Source organism: Cebus imitator, unplaced genomic scaffold (genome assembly GCF_001604975.1).
Source record: "Cebus imitator isolate Cc_AM_T3 unplaced genomic scaffold, Cebus_imitator-1.0 Scaffold512, whole genome shotgun sequence".
Taxonomy (NCBI): Eukaryota; Metazoa; Chordata; class Mammalia; order Primates; family Cebidae; genus Cebus; species Cebus imitator.
This window is the reverse complement of record NW_016107827.1, coordinates 1,024,511-1,043,430: the sequence shown is the minus strand read 5'-3', so window position 1 is coordinate 1,043,430 and position 18,920 is coordinate 1,024,511. Positions and strand designations below refer to the sequence as shown.

Here is an 18,920-nt window from a genome sequence, read left to right as displayed (position 1 = left end):
GAAGGAAGCAGCTGTCGGCCATCTACACCTGAGGGCTGATACCTGCCAGCACTTACGGAAACTCATCAGCCTGGCCTCCTTGACTTCCGTCTCCTGCCATGCTCCTCCTGTGCCTCAGCACCCCTCTTCCTCAGACCTCAGCAAGCCCAGGCTGCTCTCCAGCCCCCGTTTCCCTCCATATTTCCTGCTCTTTCTGCTCCATTCTGCATCATTTCTTCAGCTCTGTTTATACTTCACGCTTCTCGTTGGCACCTAACATGTTATTTAAATGGTTTATGGAGGTTCACTTTAGGTATCGTTTTTATTTTAATTTCTAGATATTGTCTTAGTGTGTTTTCACATCTGCTGAGTCACTTTTTATAGCCCCTTGTTCCTTTATATTTATATATCCTATTTTAAGTTTCAAAACATAATAAATCCAAGTAATTTATATTGTGAATCAGGTAATTTTAGAACCTGAATGCTCCGTGAGTCAATTTCTGCATTAAAAGAAAATTTTGGTTAGGATCTCCACAGGGTCCTGTGACCTTACACTTGGCGATGGCCTGAGGCCTTAGTTTAGAGGAGATTGTGCCGGAGAGAATGTGCATTTGCTTCTACTTGGTACCAGAGGAACCTCCAAATCTGACACGACATTAAACTTCATCTTCAGCTGGAGGTTTCTGTGCCCTAAGACCCAGCCCCAAACCCACATGAGGACGGATCTGGGGACGGGATCCCTCGGGGTTTCTATCTATCTTCCGGGTGAGTGTTCTGAGGACACCGCCTCTAAGGGACAGACTGCTTTTCAAGTTCACTCACTGAAGATGGGACTTTTTGGGCTTTCTGCCTCTATGCAGGAGAGAGACAGAGAGAGAGAATGGGCCCCTGTCTTCCTCTCTGGCTCAGTCCCTGGGCTGCCCCGACACACAGGTTACATCACTTCACACCAGCTTCTGTGACTGGAGCCCTCTCTAAACTTACACCATTTTAATAGTCACCCAACATTGTGTGGGTGCTGCTTGTGGCTGTCTGCTTTCCGTGTGGTCTCCACTAATTTATCAGAAAGCGTCCCTTAGATTATAAATTATCAGAGTTGTGCCCAATGCTGTCTTAACTCTATGAGTAACTTTGTAATATTAGACCCATACCTTCTTCTTCCTGAATCTTAATTTCCTAAATAGTAAAATGAAGATGTGAAATTTTCTAAAATACTTCCCAACTGTAAATCTACCATGACCTAACATATCAAGTATAATATAGAGAATCCCACCACATTAATTCAAAGTACCAACACAGACTTATAAATTAAAAGAACGCCAAAGGCACAATGACAATTGTAAATAAATAAAGCAATCTAAATGGAAATTCTGAAAGAGAAGAGGAAGCTGCCTCTCCCCTCCTGAAAGCCCACACTCTCTCTGGGAGACAGAATCCTGAGATGCTTCAGCATCCACACTTCATGTTGATATAAAGGAATAGGAAGTAAAATACTATATAAATTCAGAGTCTACACTGTAGGATAAATTGGCAGAATTTAAAGACTTGTTGGCTTTCTTAAAAGTAAAGCTAGTTTTGCTCTTTTCCTTTGATGGTTGTCTATCATTAACTGATATGTAGCTCTTTTTTCAGAGGGTTCAACAAAAGCACAACACAAGTCTACCCCTTGATTTTGTCTTCTCCAATGTGCAGCTGAGAATACAAATGTGACCAGAAGTTTGGAGTTCAGGGTGAATGTTGGGCTGGGCTTCAGGAGACCCAAATTCCTTCCAAGCTCATCTGCGGAGCAGGTGCTGAAGTGAGAGTGGACCTTCCACTGAAAACAGGGCTCAGAGTGTATAAATTAACCGTTAGCATTAGTTGCTATGGAGAAAAAAAACATCTGAAAGTTAAAACGCCAGTCTGAACTGCATGTGCAACCTCGGTGAGGACATTCAAAGTAGCATGCAGACTCAGCAGCTGTCTAGGAGGCAGAGTCAGTGGCAGACACACCCGAAATCCTAGGGGGCTGAATGAGCCAGCCACTAACCTCAGGGTCCCTTCCAGGTAACAGCACTTGCATCAGCCTTAGGCTAAGCGACTGTCCCATGGGGCCTGCAGTGGTATCTACTGCATCAGGACGATGAGGTTTCAAGCAAATTGTAACATGAAATATACTTAGAAAAGTCATAGCACATGGTAATAGAATAATTCATATTCGTGACTATTATTACTAGTAATGTTATTATCTAGGGCTTGGGATATGCTTAAATTTAATACCTGTATTTTGAACTCAATAAATCTATGCTGAACTGAATCTGGTGATGAATTTTTCATCTCCTGGGATCCCTGCAGGGACTCAATATTCCATGGGATAAAAATCCCCCACTTATGTTTTTCAGCTAACCAATTGTGCAATGATTAGGTCTTCCAATCCTGCTCTTCAGAATTATTTTAAAAGGAAAACAACTGTTCTCAATCAGGTTCGCAGGGGGCCAACGTGGGAAAGACTCCCTGATGTGGATGAGAAGGTCCTCACTGGGCTCTGGAGGCCAACTTGGGAAACTCTCCCTGATGTGGATGAAAGGGTCATCACTGGGCTCTGAGGACCCCAGGATGTTCTGCTTCTAATTCTAGAAACAGCTGTGACCTTTGTTAAAAGCAGGCCTTCCCAATCTCCAAACGCCTGATAACCTCTCGTGGTAAAAATGGCTTTATTTTCATAATCAACTGAAGGTACAGGATTTCAGTTTCCTCTTAAACTAATGGGGTTGATCCCAATATAATTCTGTGCCTGGGAAAGAAATCCTGAAATTCTGTACCTATAAGAAATCCGAGGGTCGCTACAGCCTGGGAGGCAGAGGTTGCAGTGAGCCATTGCACTCCAGCCTGGGTGACAGAGTGAGACCCTGTCTCGAAAAGTAAGAAAAAGAAGAAAAAAAAATCCTGGTCTGAATAGCTGCCTATGTTCTCCATGTATATACTTTTCCCACAAACCCTTTCCCCTCAGTTATCCAACCCAGGTACGCGTGTGTTTTCACAAATACATTCACTTCATCTCTAAGAAGGAAGGTGTCATGTAGAACCAGCAGAGGTCATTGAGAAACGCACCAGACACTTAACTGTGTTCTGAATCCCCGCTTCCCTTATTTTAGTGCAGCGGATCTTCACATTAAACATATGGATTTCTTAGGTGTCAATCATTCACCTAAAGTTGTATGCATAAGTCTATATGTATGAGCAAATGCCCATTTTCTTTAAGGAGTCTTTTATTTTCACCAATAACCTAACTTTTGGTAGAGAATTTGATGCTACAGATTTTTTAAAAGTAATTAATTTTTTTCTAGCCCTACAGTATAAAAATATTTAGTGTTTTTACTTTGAGATCTTCTGTAGTAAAAATCTCTATTAAGCAGGGTAAGTTTAAAATGATTACAAAACCTTCCTTTTTATTCTTTGCTCAATCCCACTCTTATTGGGTATTTAGAACAAGTGGAGGAAAAAGAAAGAATGGTTTGTGATTGGACTACCTAAAGGCAGACATGAGATTTATCTACATTTTGGGGGAAAAAGGCCTCAGCGTTGTGGGGATCTTGTATGCGCCTGTGAAGACCGACCGTGGCTGCTGAAATGCAAAGGCCATGGTTGGAATGTCTGTGTCTCCTCCAAGTTCACGTGGAAACATCTGCCCCAAGGCAGTGGTGCAGGGGTGTGGGCTGTGGGAGGTGACTGAGCCGTGAGGGCTCTGATCTCATGAATGGGGTCAGGTGCCCTCACACAAAAGCTTGGCAGAGAGATTGCATCCCTTCCTCCACCTGCCACGCAAGGACACAGTGATTATCCTCTCTGGAGGATGCAGCATTCAAGGCACTGTCTGGAAAGAGAGCAGACGCTCACCAGACACCCAGCCTACAGGCACCTTGATCCTGGGCTCTGAGCCTCCAGAGCTGTAAGCAGTACATTTCTGTTCTTTCAAAATCGCCCAGCACAGGGATTTTGTTACAGCAACTCAAACAGACCAAGACAGAGGTGGTCCCAGACCAGAAGGAGGACAGCAGGTGCTGGGATGTGGTGCTGGGACTAGGGTTCCAGGGAAGAGCAACGGAAAGGGGACCCTGCATCACCCCCACAGTGGAGCCTTTGACTCCTTGAGCCACAGGGGACATGTTACGGAGCAGAAGGGCAGAGCCGGGTACAGACACAGAAGGAGGGGCTCCACATGGAAGGGTGAGCCAGGATGCCCACAGGAGCCACTTGAACACGACACACATCTACACCCGGAACAGTTTATGGTGGCATCTTTGCGGACCTTCTTGGGAAACCCATCATACTTTGCTAACATCTGCACCCCTTCTGAAAACACTGATCACAGCACTGCGAGTCAGAGAGAAAATGCCTTCTTCATTTTATTTCCAAGGCAGAAAATCAAACAAACTTGGGTTTCCTAAGCCTGTACCCCCAGAAAGAGCCAGCCTAGAACTTAGGAATGGAAATGCTTTTTGGAATATTTTCAAAAACACACTGAAAAAAATCTCTTTTCAACTACATGATTTCTTGAATATCAGTTTTTGCAGCTAATGCATAAATTTAAAGGAGAGCAATGAAAGATCTCTGACTAATGTTGACACTGCATGTATCTAAAATTATTTGCGCCAACTGGAAGGAAAATCAGGAAGTGACTAAATGAGTCCCGTTTCAATGCAGTATGTTTAATTTGCAGTAGTCATCTTTTGAGATAAAAAAAAAAAATCCCAATCGTTAGCCACTATTCTGCTGCATCTGATAAATAAATTTCTTATCCTTAAAAAAATCTTCATTTGTCAGTTAGGAATATACTTGAAGCCAGGAAAAGCCTTGCTTTAGAATAAAAGGTCACATTTGCACCCACAGATGCACCACGACCAAGGTGGCTCAAACGCTGGGACACCCACCACCACGTCTCTCACGGCACGGGCGCCACTGCAGACAGAAACCCTGGAGCTTCAACGGTTTTGGCAAGAACACCAGCCACCCTGTGATTCCCTGCTGTTTCCAATGAGAACATTCCACATCTCACATGGAGGCATTTGGGGCTTTTACATGAACTTTACACGGAAAATGTATTAGCAAATAAGAATGTCAGAGAGTAGATGATACAACCTTAAAAACTGTATTTTCTTTGTGACATGGTCAAAGCCGGTAGTTGGGGATATTTAAAAACGGAGTAGGAGCTTTTGCTCAACAATCATTCCCAAACCACACTTTTCAAAGGCCGTTCATGGGGCTCGTACGACACACTCGAGACAACCCTGAAGTGGCGGCACTTACATTCCTGCCCTGGTGGCTTCTGCCCACACAGATGACATCTTGTTTCTGAATTGTAAGCGTCTCTTTCGTCAGCTTCAGCCGGATGTCATAGGCATTGTGGTACTCTTCGCTGTACAACAGAGCAACAGCAGTTTTCGGCTGCAGAGACAAAGTGAAAACAAAAAGTGGTGTGAGGGAAGGAGCCATGGGGGGACGGGGGACAAGGGCTTCCCTCTCAGGACTTGTCCTAACATGCATGGTGTAGTGCTCACGTGTGCACAGGAGCCATGGGGGGACGGGGGACATGGGCTTCCCTCTCAGGACTCGTCCTAAATGCACAGTGTAGTGCTCACGTGTGCACAGGAGCCATGAGGGGGACAGGGGACATGGGCCTCTCTCTCTCAGGACTCGTCCTAAAATGCACAGTGTAGTGCTCACGTGTGCACAGGAGCCATGAGGGGGACGGGTGACATGGGCCTCCCTCTCAAGACTCCTAAAATGCACATGTGTAGCACTCATGTGTGCACAGGAGATCTGTACTAGAATAAGGATTTGATTCATTTAGGCAAAAAATAACATGTTGAATAACTGTTCCTGAGCAGCTTTTGCAGTATTTATTTATTTTTTTTTTGAGACAGAATCTTGCTTTGTCACCCAGGCTGGAGTGTAATGGCACAATCTCAGCTCACTGCCACCTCCACCTCCCAGGTTCAAGTGATTCTCCAGCCTCAGTCTTCTGAGTAGCTGGGATTACAGGCTCCCACCACCATGACTAGTTATTTTTGTATTTTAAGTAGAGATGGGGTTTTACCATGTTGGCCAGGCTGATCTTGAACTCCCAACCTCAGGTGATCCACCTGCCTTGGCCTCCCAAAGTGCTGGGATTATAGGCGTGAGAGACTGTGCCCAGCCATAGGATTTATATAAGGCATGTTTTTAAAAGAAAATTAGCCGGGCATTCTTTTTAACTTGAAAAGTTTTATTAGCATTTTAATTATTTTTTCCCCCTTCCAAAAACATATTTTTTTACTTTAAAGTTATTTTAATAAAAATGATCATTTTTAAGACTCATAAAATATCTGTATGAAGATTTGCTAGCCTGGAATAGGAAAGGAACACATCAGAAATAACCAAAACACAAGAACCCAAGCGTGATGCTGAGGAGGAAGCAGCCTTCTCAGAAGTGGGGGTGGCCGGAGCTCCTTCGGGGCTGCTGCTGTGTCCTGGGAGCTCGGGAATGGGCCAGGCCTGCTGTTCCTGGACAGCAGGCAACACAGTGTGGAGTCGTTAGGAAGTATTGATCAGGAGGACAGTTAATCAATCAAAAAGATAAATCTATCAGCTTTGTTGGCAGATGAAGGATGCGTAGGTCAGAAAGACACCTTTGGATAAATAGAAACATTGCCCTGTCCTTGGGGAGCATCAGGGAAAGCTGCCCTGGGGGCTGACCAGCTCCAAGCAGGCCACTGGCAGGGCACAGGGCTTGGACATCCCACTGAATGGCAGTTGTGCCCTGCCACATGCCCAGTGCCTTGTGAGGACTAGCCTCTGGAGTGCAGGAGCAGGAGCCAGGGCACTTGGTCCTCAAGCCATGCAGTGGGGGAGGGGGATGGGCACAGCTGGAGGCCAGTGGTCCAGCAAGAAGGGCTGAGGCTGCTATGCTGACCACCCCAGCATCCTCTCTGCATAGAGCCCCAGTGCTAATCAGCCCTCACATTCAGAGCCATACATGAGGGCAGAGCCCAGCCCACGGACAGATAGGTCCCCACTTGGGAAGGATGAGGCTGTGGCCACATAGGACCATGCAGCTCAGCAACTGATCCATTGTGAGAACCCAACATGGGGTCCAAGGAACCCCAGTGCCTGCGTCTGCCCCAAAGATCTGGAGTTCATCAAGTAAGATTCAGGCTGAGCAAAGGATTAGAAAAAGCAACTCATCAAATGCTTCTATTAAGTAGCACAGTTGGGTAGGAAGGGCTTGTTGGGCTTGTTTTGACAGTGGAGGCCTCCTCAGCACTCATGGGAAACACGGACCCTCGCCAAGGGAAGCCACTGGCCAAGCCAGACGCTGCTCCTCCCAACATCCTCAGCTGATTCCCACGTACAGGAGAGTTTCAAGATGGTTCAGAGTGGTTTCCTCTTGCTTTCAATCCCTCAACACAACACAAAAAAGAGTGTGTGCCCCACTGCATTGTGTCTGTTAACAACCACACATGCAGGCCTGTGCTGGCATACTCTGTCACACGTGGCCATCTGGCCTGGCCCAGGGAGTGGGCTGCTACAACCCACACCTCACCCAGCCTACATAAAACGCACCCGATAGGAACTCTAATGGATTCTTCCATCCCCCTGGGCGCCATGTGCTCCCACCCACCTTGCTGACACCGGGGGGCTGTACCTGGTGAGATCGTCAGACTGGTGGGCACTGGAACTGGAGTGCTGCCGCGGCTCTGGGAGCTCATGGGCAGTCTGTGGACCCACCAGCTCTCCATAAGGGGCAGTACCCACAGTGGCACCGAGGGCAGCCAGGAAGGAGGCCCCGGCTGTGTCCCAGGAGCATAGGGTATGGCTGGACCCAGGCCCCCTCGCCCTTTGCAGCTTGAGCCCTCGCCTCGCCTGATGGAGGGATGAACTCAATGGAGAGAGAAAGTAACACAGACATGTCCCTAAAGGCAGGAAGACCCTCAGTATTTTCCCCATGAGTGTGTGTAATGGGTAACTCTCATCAGTGAAACACCGATTGGAAAAATAGAATTCTAGCCAACCAGGGTGAAACAGTATGAAACATAGTACCTGCAGCTCCCTGCCTGACTTTGATGTGCATTCTCACCACGACTGCTAGAGTATCTCACCATTTCCTCCCGCCTTACTCTCACACACCGGTTCCTGATGACAAGTGGGCATCGCCCACTCCACTGCAGACAGAGGGAAGCAGGGCCAGCTACACCCCAGAGCAGCAGGCACAGGGCCCCGGCCCCAGGTGTGTGGGCTTGACAACGGGAGGAGCTGAGCGATGGGGCTTCTTCAGGATGCCACGGCCCATGGAAGCCAGAAGGTGGTCCTGTTTGCCCTAAAGCAGAAGGGCCCTGAGGCGTGCAAGAGGCCCCAGCTCCCAGTCCCTCTCCTTGCTCCTCCCAGGGCCATGGTTTTCATGGTACCTGCCAGTCACTACGACTGACAGCTCTCAGGTGCTGATGAAAGGAAGGGCCACCAGGTTTCTCGGTAATGATCCTGCAGAATGGAACTCGGAAGGATTCCCTTAACTGCTGAGCTAGGCCACCCAAAAACACAAACCCCTGCTGCTCTTACAGGGTGCAGACCTTTCTCATGCCATCCAGGAAGCAGCTCTTCCACCTCCCAGCCTCCCCTCCCACATCCTAGAAGCCACCTGCACACACACTCACATGCAACACACATGGCCCACATGCATGCCTCCACACGTGTGCACAAAAACTCATGCACACATACAGGGATGCATGCCCACACGGGCACACACAAATGCATGTACACCCATACACAGGCACACACATACCATTGAAGACCATGTGTATCAATATGCTGAGGTCAGGACCAGAATAAAAGTTTTAGATGATACAGACGGAGCCTGCAGTTATAAAGCTGGAACCCAAAACTCAAAGTAAAAGTCAAATTCCTATAAAAATAAGTGGCAGGCAGTGTCTGGAAGGAGATGCTCACTCTAAGTGAATACAGAGGCCATAATATTCTGCTAAACGGGCTTTCTCCATGATGACCTAGGACTCTCTGGCAATGGGAGCTTTGGCTGCCTTGATTTCTCTAGATCCCCCAGTGACCGATGCATCCGAGCACATCCTTGCTGCAGGTTTTCACTGAGTTATTGCTTGTCCCCCAGCCACACCACTGCCCAGGGAGAGGTCACCCTCACGGCCGCCATGGGGGACCCGTGGGGCTCTTGGGGAGGACCACAGGTGATGGCACTCATAAGGAGCAGGACCTGAAACAGGGCTCAGGGACCCCGAGTGGCAGGGTCAGGAGTGGCCACAGTGCTTGCTCTGTTCTTGCTATTCAGGACAAGAACAGTTTTTGGTTCACATCAAAAAGATGCACTATTGATCGATGTTATATCTGGATGCAAAGTCGATACTTACATAGAATATTAATTGTCAACTAATTCATCACACTGGCCACTCACCATTGCTACTGGTTAATTGTCCTGGTGAGGAAATTGCCTACCACTCATGGACTCTAGGGACGGAAAACAGTGAACTTAGTGTCCACAGAGGAGTTTCCATGACAGAGGTCAAGGGAAGGGTGTGCAGAGCTTTAACAAATAAAACATAATATTCTAAATATATAAAATTTTAAACGCTACCTAATGAAAGCAAATGGAATTCAACAAAGACCTCTAATGAATCATCTGTTGCTTTATTATGCCATCTGAGCCAGATGATGCTATCTGAAATAAACCTAACTTCTGCTCAAAATGTGAACAGATTAAAGTCAGGAACACAACCAAATTAGAGATAATTAGGCATTCCAAATCAAAATTGCAATTTATGCTAATTACTTTCTTCTATAACAACACACATGTTCTGTTGTATTGGCCTTAGTTTGCCAGAGAGAATTATTTGCTCTAAAATGTGGTGATACGTCCTCCAGGCACTGTTTCTGTGCCCCTTCCTGTCCCCTTAGAGACATCACCTGTAGCCCTCCAAGAAAATCTCTGTGGACCGCAGGTGCTGAGATTAGAGCAGGTCACTCACCAAGAGAAATAAAGGCAGGGGGAGTGGACAAGGGTTCCACCAGGCCCCGCCTTCACCAAGGCCCACATTTTCCCATTGCTTAAGCAATTCTGAGTATTTAATGAGCTAACTGAATACATTTCCTTGACACGTTTCTTGGAAATAAAACAATTATTCCAACTCAACTTCTTCAAAAGTAAACTTTGAGTCTTTCCCCTTCAAAACAAATAAAAATATTTAAAAACTAAAAAAACAAAATCCAATAATTGCCCCATCAGTGGGTGACCACAGCATCACCCTGGTGTCTCAGCTAAAGCTCCTCAGATCCTGTGACCTTCCTCCCTCCCAACCCTCAGGGTCCAATTCACTGGTAAATCCACCTAAATGTTCCGCCACCTTGCCCAGGGTGATGGGGTTCAGCTGCCTTCAAAGCTGCTTTACTGGCCTCATAAAAGACCTCCCTGTTTCCAGCCTTGCCCCAGTTCAGTGTCTTCTTAAAGTCATAGCTGGGTAGCCCTGTTAAGATATGGCTCAGGTAACCTCATCTCTCTGAACAACATCTTCCAAGAGTTTGTCATTTCTCAGAAGAAAAGCCAACATCTGTCGATGCCCTGTGAGGCCAGCCCCTGCAGTTGCTCCTGTCCCTTGCCCAGCTGTCCTGCAGCCCTGCTGTGCCTGCTCGGGGTCCACCCACCTGCCCTGCCCACTCCTCTCCCCAGCATCCTCATCTCCTGGGGTGTGGGCTGAGAGCCTCCTCCTTGGCAGCTTCCTAACCGGCCAATTAAAATCAAACACCGCCACCCGCCACTGCTCTTCATATCTCTTTCCAGCTTTACCGTTTCCCTAGAACTTTTCAGAACCTGTGCGCGGCGTGACATCAGAACATGAGTTCTGTGATGGAATGGTCCTCTCTACCTTCTCCACTTCAGGAGGACCAGATCCTACAGTGCAGCCTGGCATATCCTAGGGGCACAAGACATTCCTCAAATGGAATCCAACAGAAAGGCTGCTTAAACCCTTATAACTTTATCCACACAATTCCAATGAAAATACAATACGGACAACTTTGAAATGTAGCCTTACAATTCTAACAATATGATTAATGAAGTAATATAGCTGCAGAGAAGAGGACCTGATACACAAGAAACGTGAAAACATAGAACCCACTGCGATGCTGCAGCAGCTGCAAAACACTGAGGCCCGTGAGCTCCGCTCAGCACCAGGAGGTCTTGGGTACATCATGTGGGGGTGTATTACATCCCTGGAGAAGAGAAAACAATGCTCATACGAAGAAAGATCTTAGACTACTGTTTAATGTAGTAATGCTTTGCTAACTGTAAACATGGGTCTCATATTCCTTATTTCAGAAAGTAAGTTACAGAGACACCAACAGTCATAGGGATGTAGAAAAACAAAATAAAAACCCATGAAGAAAATATCAAAGAGTGTGTGTGTGTGTGTGTGTGTGTGTGTGTGCGCGCATGTGTATGTGTGTGCGTGTATATGTGTATATGTGTGTGTGTGCGTGTATGTGTGTGCACGTGTGTGTATGTGTGCGGGTGTGTGCATGTATGTGTGTGTGCGTGTATGTGTGTGTGTGCGCGCACGCACGTGCATAAGCATACTGCCTTAGTGTGACTCAAAATCCAGAAATTCTTGAGCAAAAGATTCATTATATAGAAATATAAAATCTTTCTATAACAAAAATACCATATTCAAAAATAAATGCATGCCACAGACACTAGGCTCACAAATAAAGATGGAAACATGAGCATCCTGCTAAAATTGAGCAAGGAATATAAAAACAGTTCCCACAAGAACGAATAAAAGGAAATGAATTATAAATGTGAAAATATATGCAACCTCACTAGCCATCAATAAATCACAGTCACTACAATAATGATTTATGATTTTTAAACTATCAGGCAGTGAAGTGTTTAAAAAGAATAGCAACACCTTACAACAGCAAAGACATGCAGACATGGATGTCCACACGGTGCTGGCAGGTGTGTGAATGCACAGAATGTTCCCAGAAAACACTCCGAAACAGATGTGAACATGACTAGGTCTAGGCTTTCATGTGGCATTTTTACTTCCAAGAATTCACCCTAAACAGACAGTCAGACTAGGCGCTGGGAGAGGTGGGCAAAGTGTTCAGTTCACTCCTTTCACTTTTAAAGTACATTATGACTTACAGGTGATACTGAGAAGCTGCTAAAAATATTAAGTTCTGCATCTGTTGATAAGCAAAGGGGTGCAAAATAACAAGCATGTGTAAAAAGCAGAAGAGTTTTTAAAATTATTAACACATAAATAATTATGTTGTATATAAATATACATATGTACATACATGTAAATATAGCATGGAGAAGGCTTAAAAGAATAGGGCTTCAAAACATTATTTTGTGCAAATGTTTATAATTTTAAAATTATGGAAATGCATCATTTATTATTATTTAAATCTATGAAGGTCAATTTTTATTAAGTCCTGACTTTTGTTACTAAAGTTGATTTACCTTCATAAAATTTAAGGTCTCTTAATAATTTAGAAAAATCATAAATACTAAATTTAGCTATTTTACTGCTTTTTAATTTATTTATGCAGGTGAGTACATCTCTGCTGAGATCATTCATGAATGTATTTGTTGGAAGCGTAGCACACTGATGCTTTCCAGCAGATTCAGAGAAGTCTATCCTAAAACAGAACATACTTGATAAAAAGTATCACGTACCATAATATTCACCAAATAACTATTGCTATTCTATAAATTCAAAGTATGATAAAAATGTATACAAGTTGTCATAAAGCACTGCCCCTTGTTTAACCAGAAGTAAGTATAGTTCCGTCCCTGAATTGTTGACAATAAGAGAATTAACGAATGCATATCAGGTGCTGAAAGCCATGATGAGGCACGGGGAGGAAAAGCTGACCACAGGAGTGACTGGGCCATTCGAGGTGGGAGGAAGGACAGACTTCCAATTTAGCCCAGTTTTTAGAAGTTCACAGCCAAGGGAGCTGTAATAAGTGCTTGGTTATAAAGAATTCTAAACTTCTAATACTGTGCCTTTTGACTTGGTCAACTGAGTCTACCAAAGATTAAAAACTATGGATATATATCCATGTACGGTGGTATAACTGGCATGGAGGTGTTTGTGTCACCAGTGACCTTGGTGACATGTAGAACACAGGCCCTGGAGGAGCTGGAGTGAACCACAGACGTGTCCGATGACGTTGCCACATGCTCCTGAACACACAGGTGCACAATCTGTCTCACTTCTCTGAGCCTCTGCTTCCTGATCTGTAAAAGCAGATAATTTCAACTTTACTCAGATGTGCAAATGGGTAAAGGAGAAGGTATTTGTGAAAGTTCCTAACAGAGAACCTGTCAGAGAACAGCAGTGGTCCAATATAATTCAGTTGTTTTTCTGGAAGGTTATCTTTTTGGATATTTTCATGGCAGTAAAAATGAAACCATTTTTGGCACAAGAAAGAAAAAGAAACTCTGTTAATCCAGCAGCATAACAAACAAAGAGAAAGAATCAAGACATCAACGGGCAATCTATCAGCAAATGTCATTTGAGTGCAGAAAATCCCCACTCCTAGTTTTAGATATAAACCAAAACAACTCAGATAACAAGAAAAACAAACACCAATCAGCCAGCATCCCACTAAGAGCTATGCAGAAACAACTGCTGACCTTGGAAGGTTGAATAAAAGCAGAAACCTAAAAATTCATTTTATACCAGTGAACAATGACAAACACTTTGCATTGGAAAAATGGATAATATTCTGCCCATAAAAGTTAAGAGTTTGATGCTTGGAAACATAAATCAATTAATAAACTGATTATTCTGCTTGGGAAAAAAAAAGAATGCAAAGTTTTCATCATGCAACCTCACCCTAACAAAAAAGGCAATTACAGAAATTTATAATTTCAACAACTAAAAACACTTAAGGGGAAAAGTCTTAATGTTCAATAATAGGGAACATAGAACATAATGTCACTGTATCGATTTCAATGACTACTTTGCTATGAAAGTGCACGAAAGAGCAAGCAACCTCAAAGATACCACAGGTTTGGTTCTAGACCACCCCAATCAAGTGGATACTGCAATAACACAAGTCACACAATTTTTTTGGTTTCCCAGTGCTTATAAAAGTTACGTTTACACTATACAGTAGTCTATTAAGTGTGCAATAGCATTATGTATAAAACAATATACATAGCTTAATTTTAAAAAATACTTTATTGCTAAAAAGCTGAACCTTGGCTGAGCTGCGATCACTTTGCTGGTGGAGAACCCTACCTCAGTGTTCTTGGAGGCTGACGGACCAGGGTGGTAGCTCCTGAAGGTTGAAATGGCTGTGGCAATTTCTTAAAACAAGACAACATTGAAGTCTGCTCCACAGATTAACTCTTTCTTTCATGAAAGATTTCTCTGTAGCATGTGATGCTGTTTGGTAGAATATTACCCACAGTACAACTTCTTTCAAAATTGAAGTCAAGCCTCTTAAACTCTGTCACTGTGTTATCAACTAAGTTCATGGAATATTCTAGATCCTTTGTTGTCATTTCAGCAATGTTCAAAGTATCTTTGTGATGTTTCCATCTCAAGAAACTACCTTCTTTCCTCATCCATGAGAAGTAACCTCTTCTGTATTGAAGTTTTAAAAAGAGACGGCAGTAATTCAGTCACAGCTGCAGGCTCTGCATCCAATTCTAGTTTTCTTGCTATTTCTACTACACCTGCAGGTACCTGCTCCACTTAAGTCTTGAATTCCTCAAAGTCATCCATGAGGGCTGGAATCACCTTCTTCCAAAGTCCCGTTAATGGTATTTTTACCTCCTCCCACAAATCATGAAATGTACTTAGTGGCATCTAGAATGATAAATCCTTTACAGAAGGTTTTTAATTTACTTTGCCCAGATCCATCAGAGAAATCGCTCTCCATGGCAGCTATAATCTTATGAGATGTATTTCTTAAATGATAAAACTTGAAGTCAACACTACACTTTGATTTATGACCTGCAGAGTGGATGCTGCATTAACAGACATGAAATCAGCATTAATCTCCTTGTGCATCTCCAGCAGAGCTCTTAGATCACCAGGTACACTGTCAATGAGTAGTAATATTTTGAAAGAAATCTTTTTTGTTTTCTTTTGTTTCAGCAGATCTCAACAGTATGCTTAAAATATTCAATAAACCATGCTCTAAACAGATGTGCTGTCATCCAGGATTTGTTTATAAGGCGCAGGCAGAAAAGGTTTAGCATCATGCCTAAGGGCCCTAGGATTTTCAGAATAGCTTTTTTTTTATTTTATTTTATTTTAAAAAAAAGGCTTTAAAGTCCAACTCCACTAGCCTGGAACAAGGGAGTCAGCTTGTCCTTTGAAGATACGAAATCAGGCACTGACTTCTCCTCTCCAGCTATGAAAGTCCTAGATGGCATCTTCTTCCAATAGAAAGCTGTTTCATCTACATGGAAAATCTGCTGTTGAGTGTAGCCACCTTCATCAATGATCTTAGCTGGATCTTCTGGAGAACTTGCTGCAGCTTCTCCACCAGCACTTGTGGCTTCTCCTTGCACTTTCATAGAGACAGTTTCTTTCCTAGAACCTCATAAACCCACCTCTGCCAGCTTCCAACTCTTCTCCTGAAGCCTACTCCCCTATCTAGGCCTTCACAGAACTAAAGAGAGTTAGGGCCTTGCTATGGATTCGGCTCTGGCTGAAGAGAACACTGGCTGGTTTGAGCTATCCAGGCCACTCAAACTTTCTCCACATCAGCAAATAAGACTATTCTCACTTTCTTATCATTTCACTGGAGTAGCATTTTTAAATTTCTGTCAAGAATTTTCCTTTGTATTTACAACCTGGCTGTTTGGTGTGAGAGGCCTAGCTTTCCGCCTGTGTGAGCATTCAACAGGACACCCTCACTAAGCTTGATCTTCTCTAGTTTTTAAGGTGGAAGTGAACAATGGCCACTCTTCCTTTCACTTGAACACTAAGAGGCCATTACAGATTTGTTAATTGGCCTAATTTCAATATTGTTGTGTCTCAGGAAACAGGGAGGCTCCAGGAGAGGGAGAGAGGCAGGAGAACGGCCGGTCAGGACACACGAGACATTTAAGTTCTCTATCCTATCTGGGGGTGATTTTTGGCACCTCAAAACAACTGCAATAGCACCACCTGCCCCCTAGTTTTCCTTCCCACAAGCTGAGGCCATCCAGGTGGTCCAGTCTGCCCTGTGAGGGCAGCCTCTCCTTCTGCACCGGATCACGCTGTCAACCCCAACTCAAGAACACCCCTCCAGAGACATTCCCAGCAGGACTCCCCTCGGACCGACTGGCACTGATTGCCAACATCACTTCACTGGCACTGATGGTCTCACAAAAAGCTCCAAGGTGGGACTGGCTTTACTCCAAACCCTGCACACTGATGTCACTGCAGAAACACGCAGGGGGCTGGGGATTCTGAAATGGCGTGCAGGGAGAAACAGTGCCTGTGGGAACAAGGGTCCCGGGAACCTTGTGAGGAGTGGGCTCCCTGGGATTCCTGGGTGAGATGCTGAAGGGGCCCAGACTTCCCAGGGATATCTCTTGAGTAGAGTTATCAACTAGACATCTGTGTCTGTGTGTGTGTGTTTCCGGGTGGAGTTATCAACTCCACTGATAGACCTGTGTGTGTGTTTCCTAGCCTCACTGGATATTTTCTAGACATTTGTGTGTATGTGTGTTTGTGTGTGTGTGTGTGTTTCTGAGTGGAGTTACCAACTAGACCTCTTTCTCTCTGTGTGTGTATGTTTCCTAGCCTCAGTAGATATTTTCTAGACATCTGTGTGTGTGTGTGTATGCGTGTGTGTATGTGTATGTGTGTGTGTGTGTGTGTGTTTCCTAGCCTCGGTGGATCTTTTCTTTCCCTGTTGCATAATCCAAGTGCATTGCTTCAGACTCAGTTTCACATACAGCCTGGACTACTTTTAGAATGTAAATTAGAAGACAAAAGGCTTTTTTTCCCCACTTATATAAGGATTGTTTCCATTTCTACAAAGGAGGCCTGGGCTATTTTAATGCCCCATCTCATATATTTTGGCATATTTGTCTGTGTTCAGCTTAGAATAAAGCAGCACAGTATTGTAGGGATGAATCTTTAAGGCATTACTTTTGTGTTCAGTTGCTTAGTATCTTATAAAATATCAGAGATCAGTTCAAAACACAGATTTGTTTATGATTCAAGATAATAAGCGTCTTCCATCATAAAACACGTACAGCACATTCCTGACTGTGACTGGAAACAGAGTGAATGACACTCACACGTTTGGGAGACATTATTACAAATTCTGTCATTCAAACGGACCATTTTACTCAGGCTTTTAACTGGAAGCTTTGTTCCCTAAGGTAAAACCTGGCATTTCCAGTGGATGCGTCTGGCCCAGCCATGGCAAAGACACCGTGACAGACAGCTGGTGCATAAGTGACATTATCTGAATGATCAGAAAGTAAGCTAAGTGTCCTGTTAAATTACTGTAAATACAGTACATCCAAGCCAATTAGAGAAGATTATTGCTATCCTTCTGCACTCTGAATATATAAAATAAAATCATAAAACTTCTGTGCTGTGTGTTTCATCAGTGCTTCCAGCATACAAATTTAAGATGAAATGTAATGTATTTTTAAGCATTGTCAGAAGGGCTTTTGTTATTAATATTGAAGCTAAAATCCAACAATAGGTGAAAGTACAAAATGTAAAATTATTATAAAAATTAGAAACTATGTCTAATTGTATTTTCAATGTATTTCTGATTTTCTTAAGCATCTTATCACTTGTATTTTTAAGAATATGCCTGTAGGGAAACATCATGCCATTAAGGATGCAGGGCCAGCAACTGCAGATCCTAATGCCTGCCCGCCAGGCTCTGCCACTGCAGTAACAGATCCTAACGCCTGCCTGCCAGGCTCTGCCATTCCACTGTTACCATTGTGAGTGCAGAAAGTGTGTTAATTTGCTTCATGTTTCTACAACCTATTGAGTGCCCGATATTAGGAGGAAAATCAAGGGAACAGAGGAAGTTTTATTCTATCTCTTTCTACTTGAAACTCAACTTTCAGGAAAATTTGTAAAAGGCCTGGCAGCACAGTTACAGCCACCCTGCTTTGTGAGGGTCTATGGGTAAGTGACTCTCCCTTCTTGGTTATCGGGCTGCGCACTAGTTACTTCACACCGGGTGCTTGACCATTCTTGAAAAAGATATAAGTAAAATGCAATAGGACCTCTTAGCGGAAATGAGGATAAGCTCAGGTTAACAGAGCAACCTGAACCTGGGGAATACCTGTTGATTCCTAAGAGGATACTTCTCTCCTCACCGTGCAGCGGAGCTGAGGGTCACCCCAAAGCTCCAGCCCCATTCCAGAGATCTGGGAGTCCAAGGACTGTGGGACCCAGAAGGCTGCACTTCCTCTGGGGGAAAATGAGTTCTTGTCCCTGGAGTCTGTGTAGAGAAGCCTGTGTTGCACCACAGCATGACTTAAGGGTGGCGGTCATTTGATCTTGTAGATGAACTTGCACAGATGGCAGAGCTAAGCAAAGGGCAGTGCGAGACAGTGCACAACGCAGTTTGAAGATAAAGGGGAAGATGCATTCGCTTTCCTGTTTTTCTACTGAAAAAGTAACTGGAACAAAGAAGGAAATGCTGCCCCACAGTGAGTCCATACATACAGGATGAATTGGGACATATAAAGACAGAATCCAGGTGTAGTGCCATGGCTGCCTGCCATCCTTTCTCCCTCCTGTGGAGACCGTTGTGCAGCAGCCCATCTCAGAGAAGGCACCAGGCCAGTGGCAGTGATGAGAGCCTTCAAGGAGGGCACAGAGATCAGTGACGGCGATGAGAGCCTTCAGGAAGGAATCAGGACCAGTGACAGTGATGAGAGCCTTCAGGAGGACTCTGGACCA

The 18,920-nt window shown here is 44.4% G+C and overlaps 1 protein-coding gene across 1 annotated transcript in view; it reads right to left on the bottom strand.

Annotated features, from left to right (window-relative positions):
- SNTG2 (syntrophin gamma 2) overlaps positions 1-18,920 on the bottom strand; it is a 350,315-nt gene that overhangs the window by 225,319 nt on the left and 106,076 nt on the right. Inside the window, exon 2 of the mRNA XM_017514037.2 lies at positions 5,266-5,403. Coding sequence (XP_017369526.1) covers positions 5,266-5,403 — 138 coding nt within the window. The remainder of the gene's footprint in view (positions 1-5,265; positions 5,404-18,920) is intronic.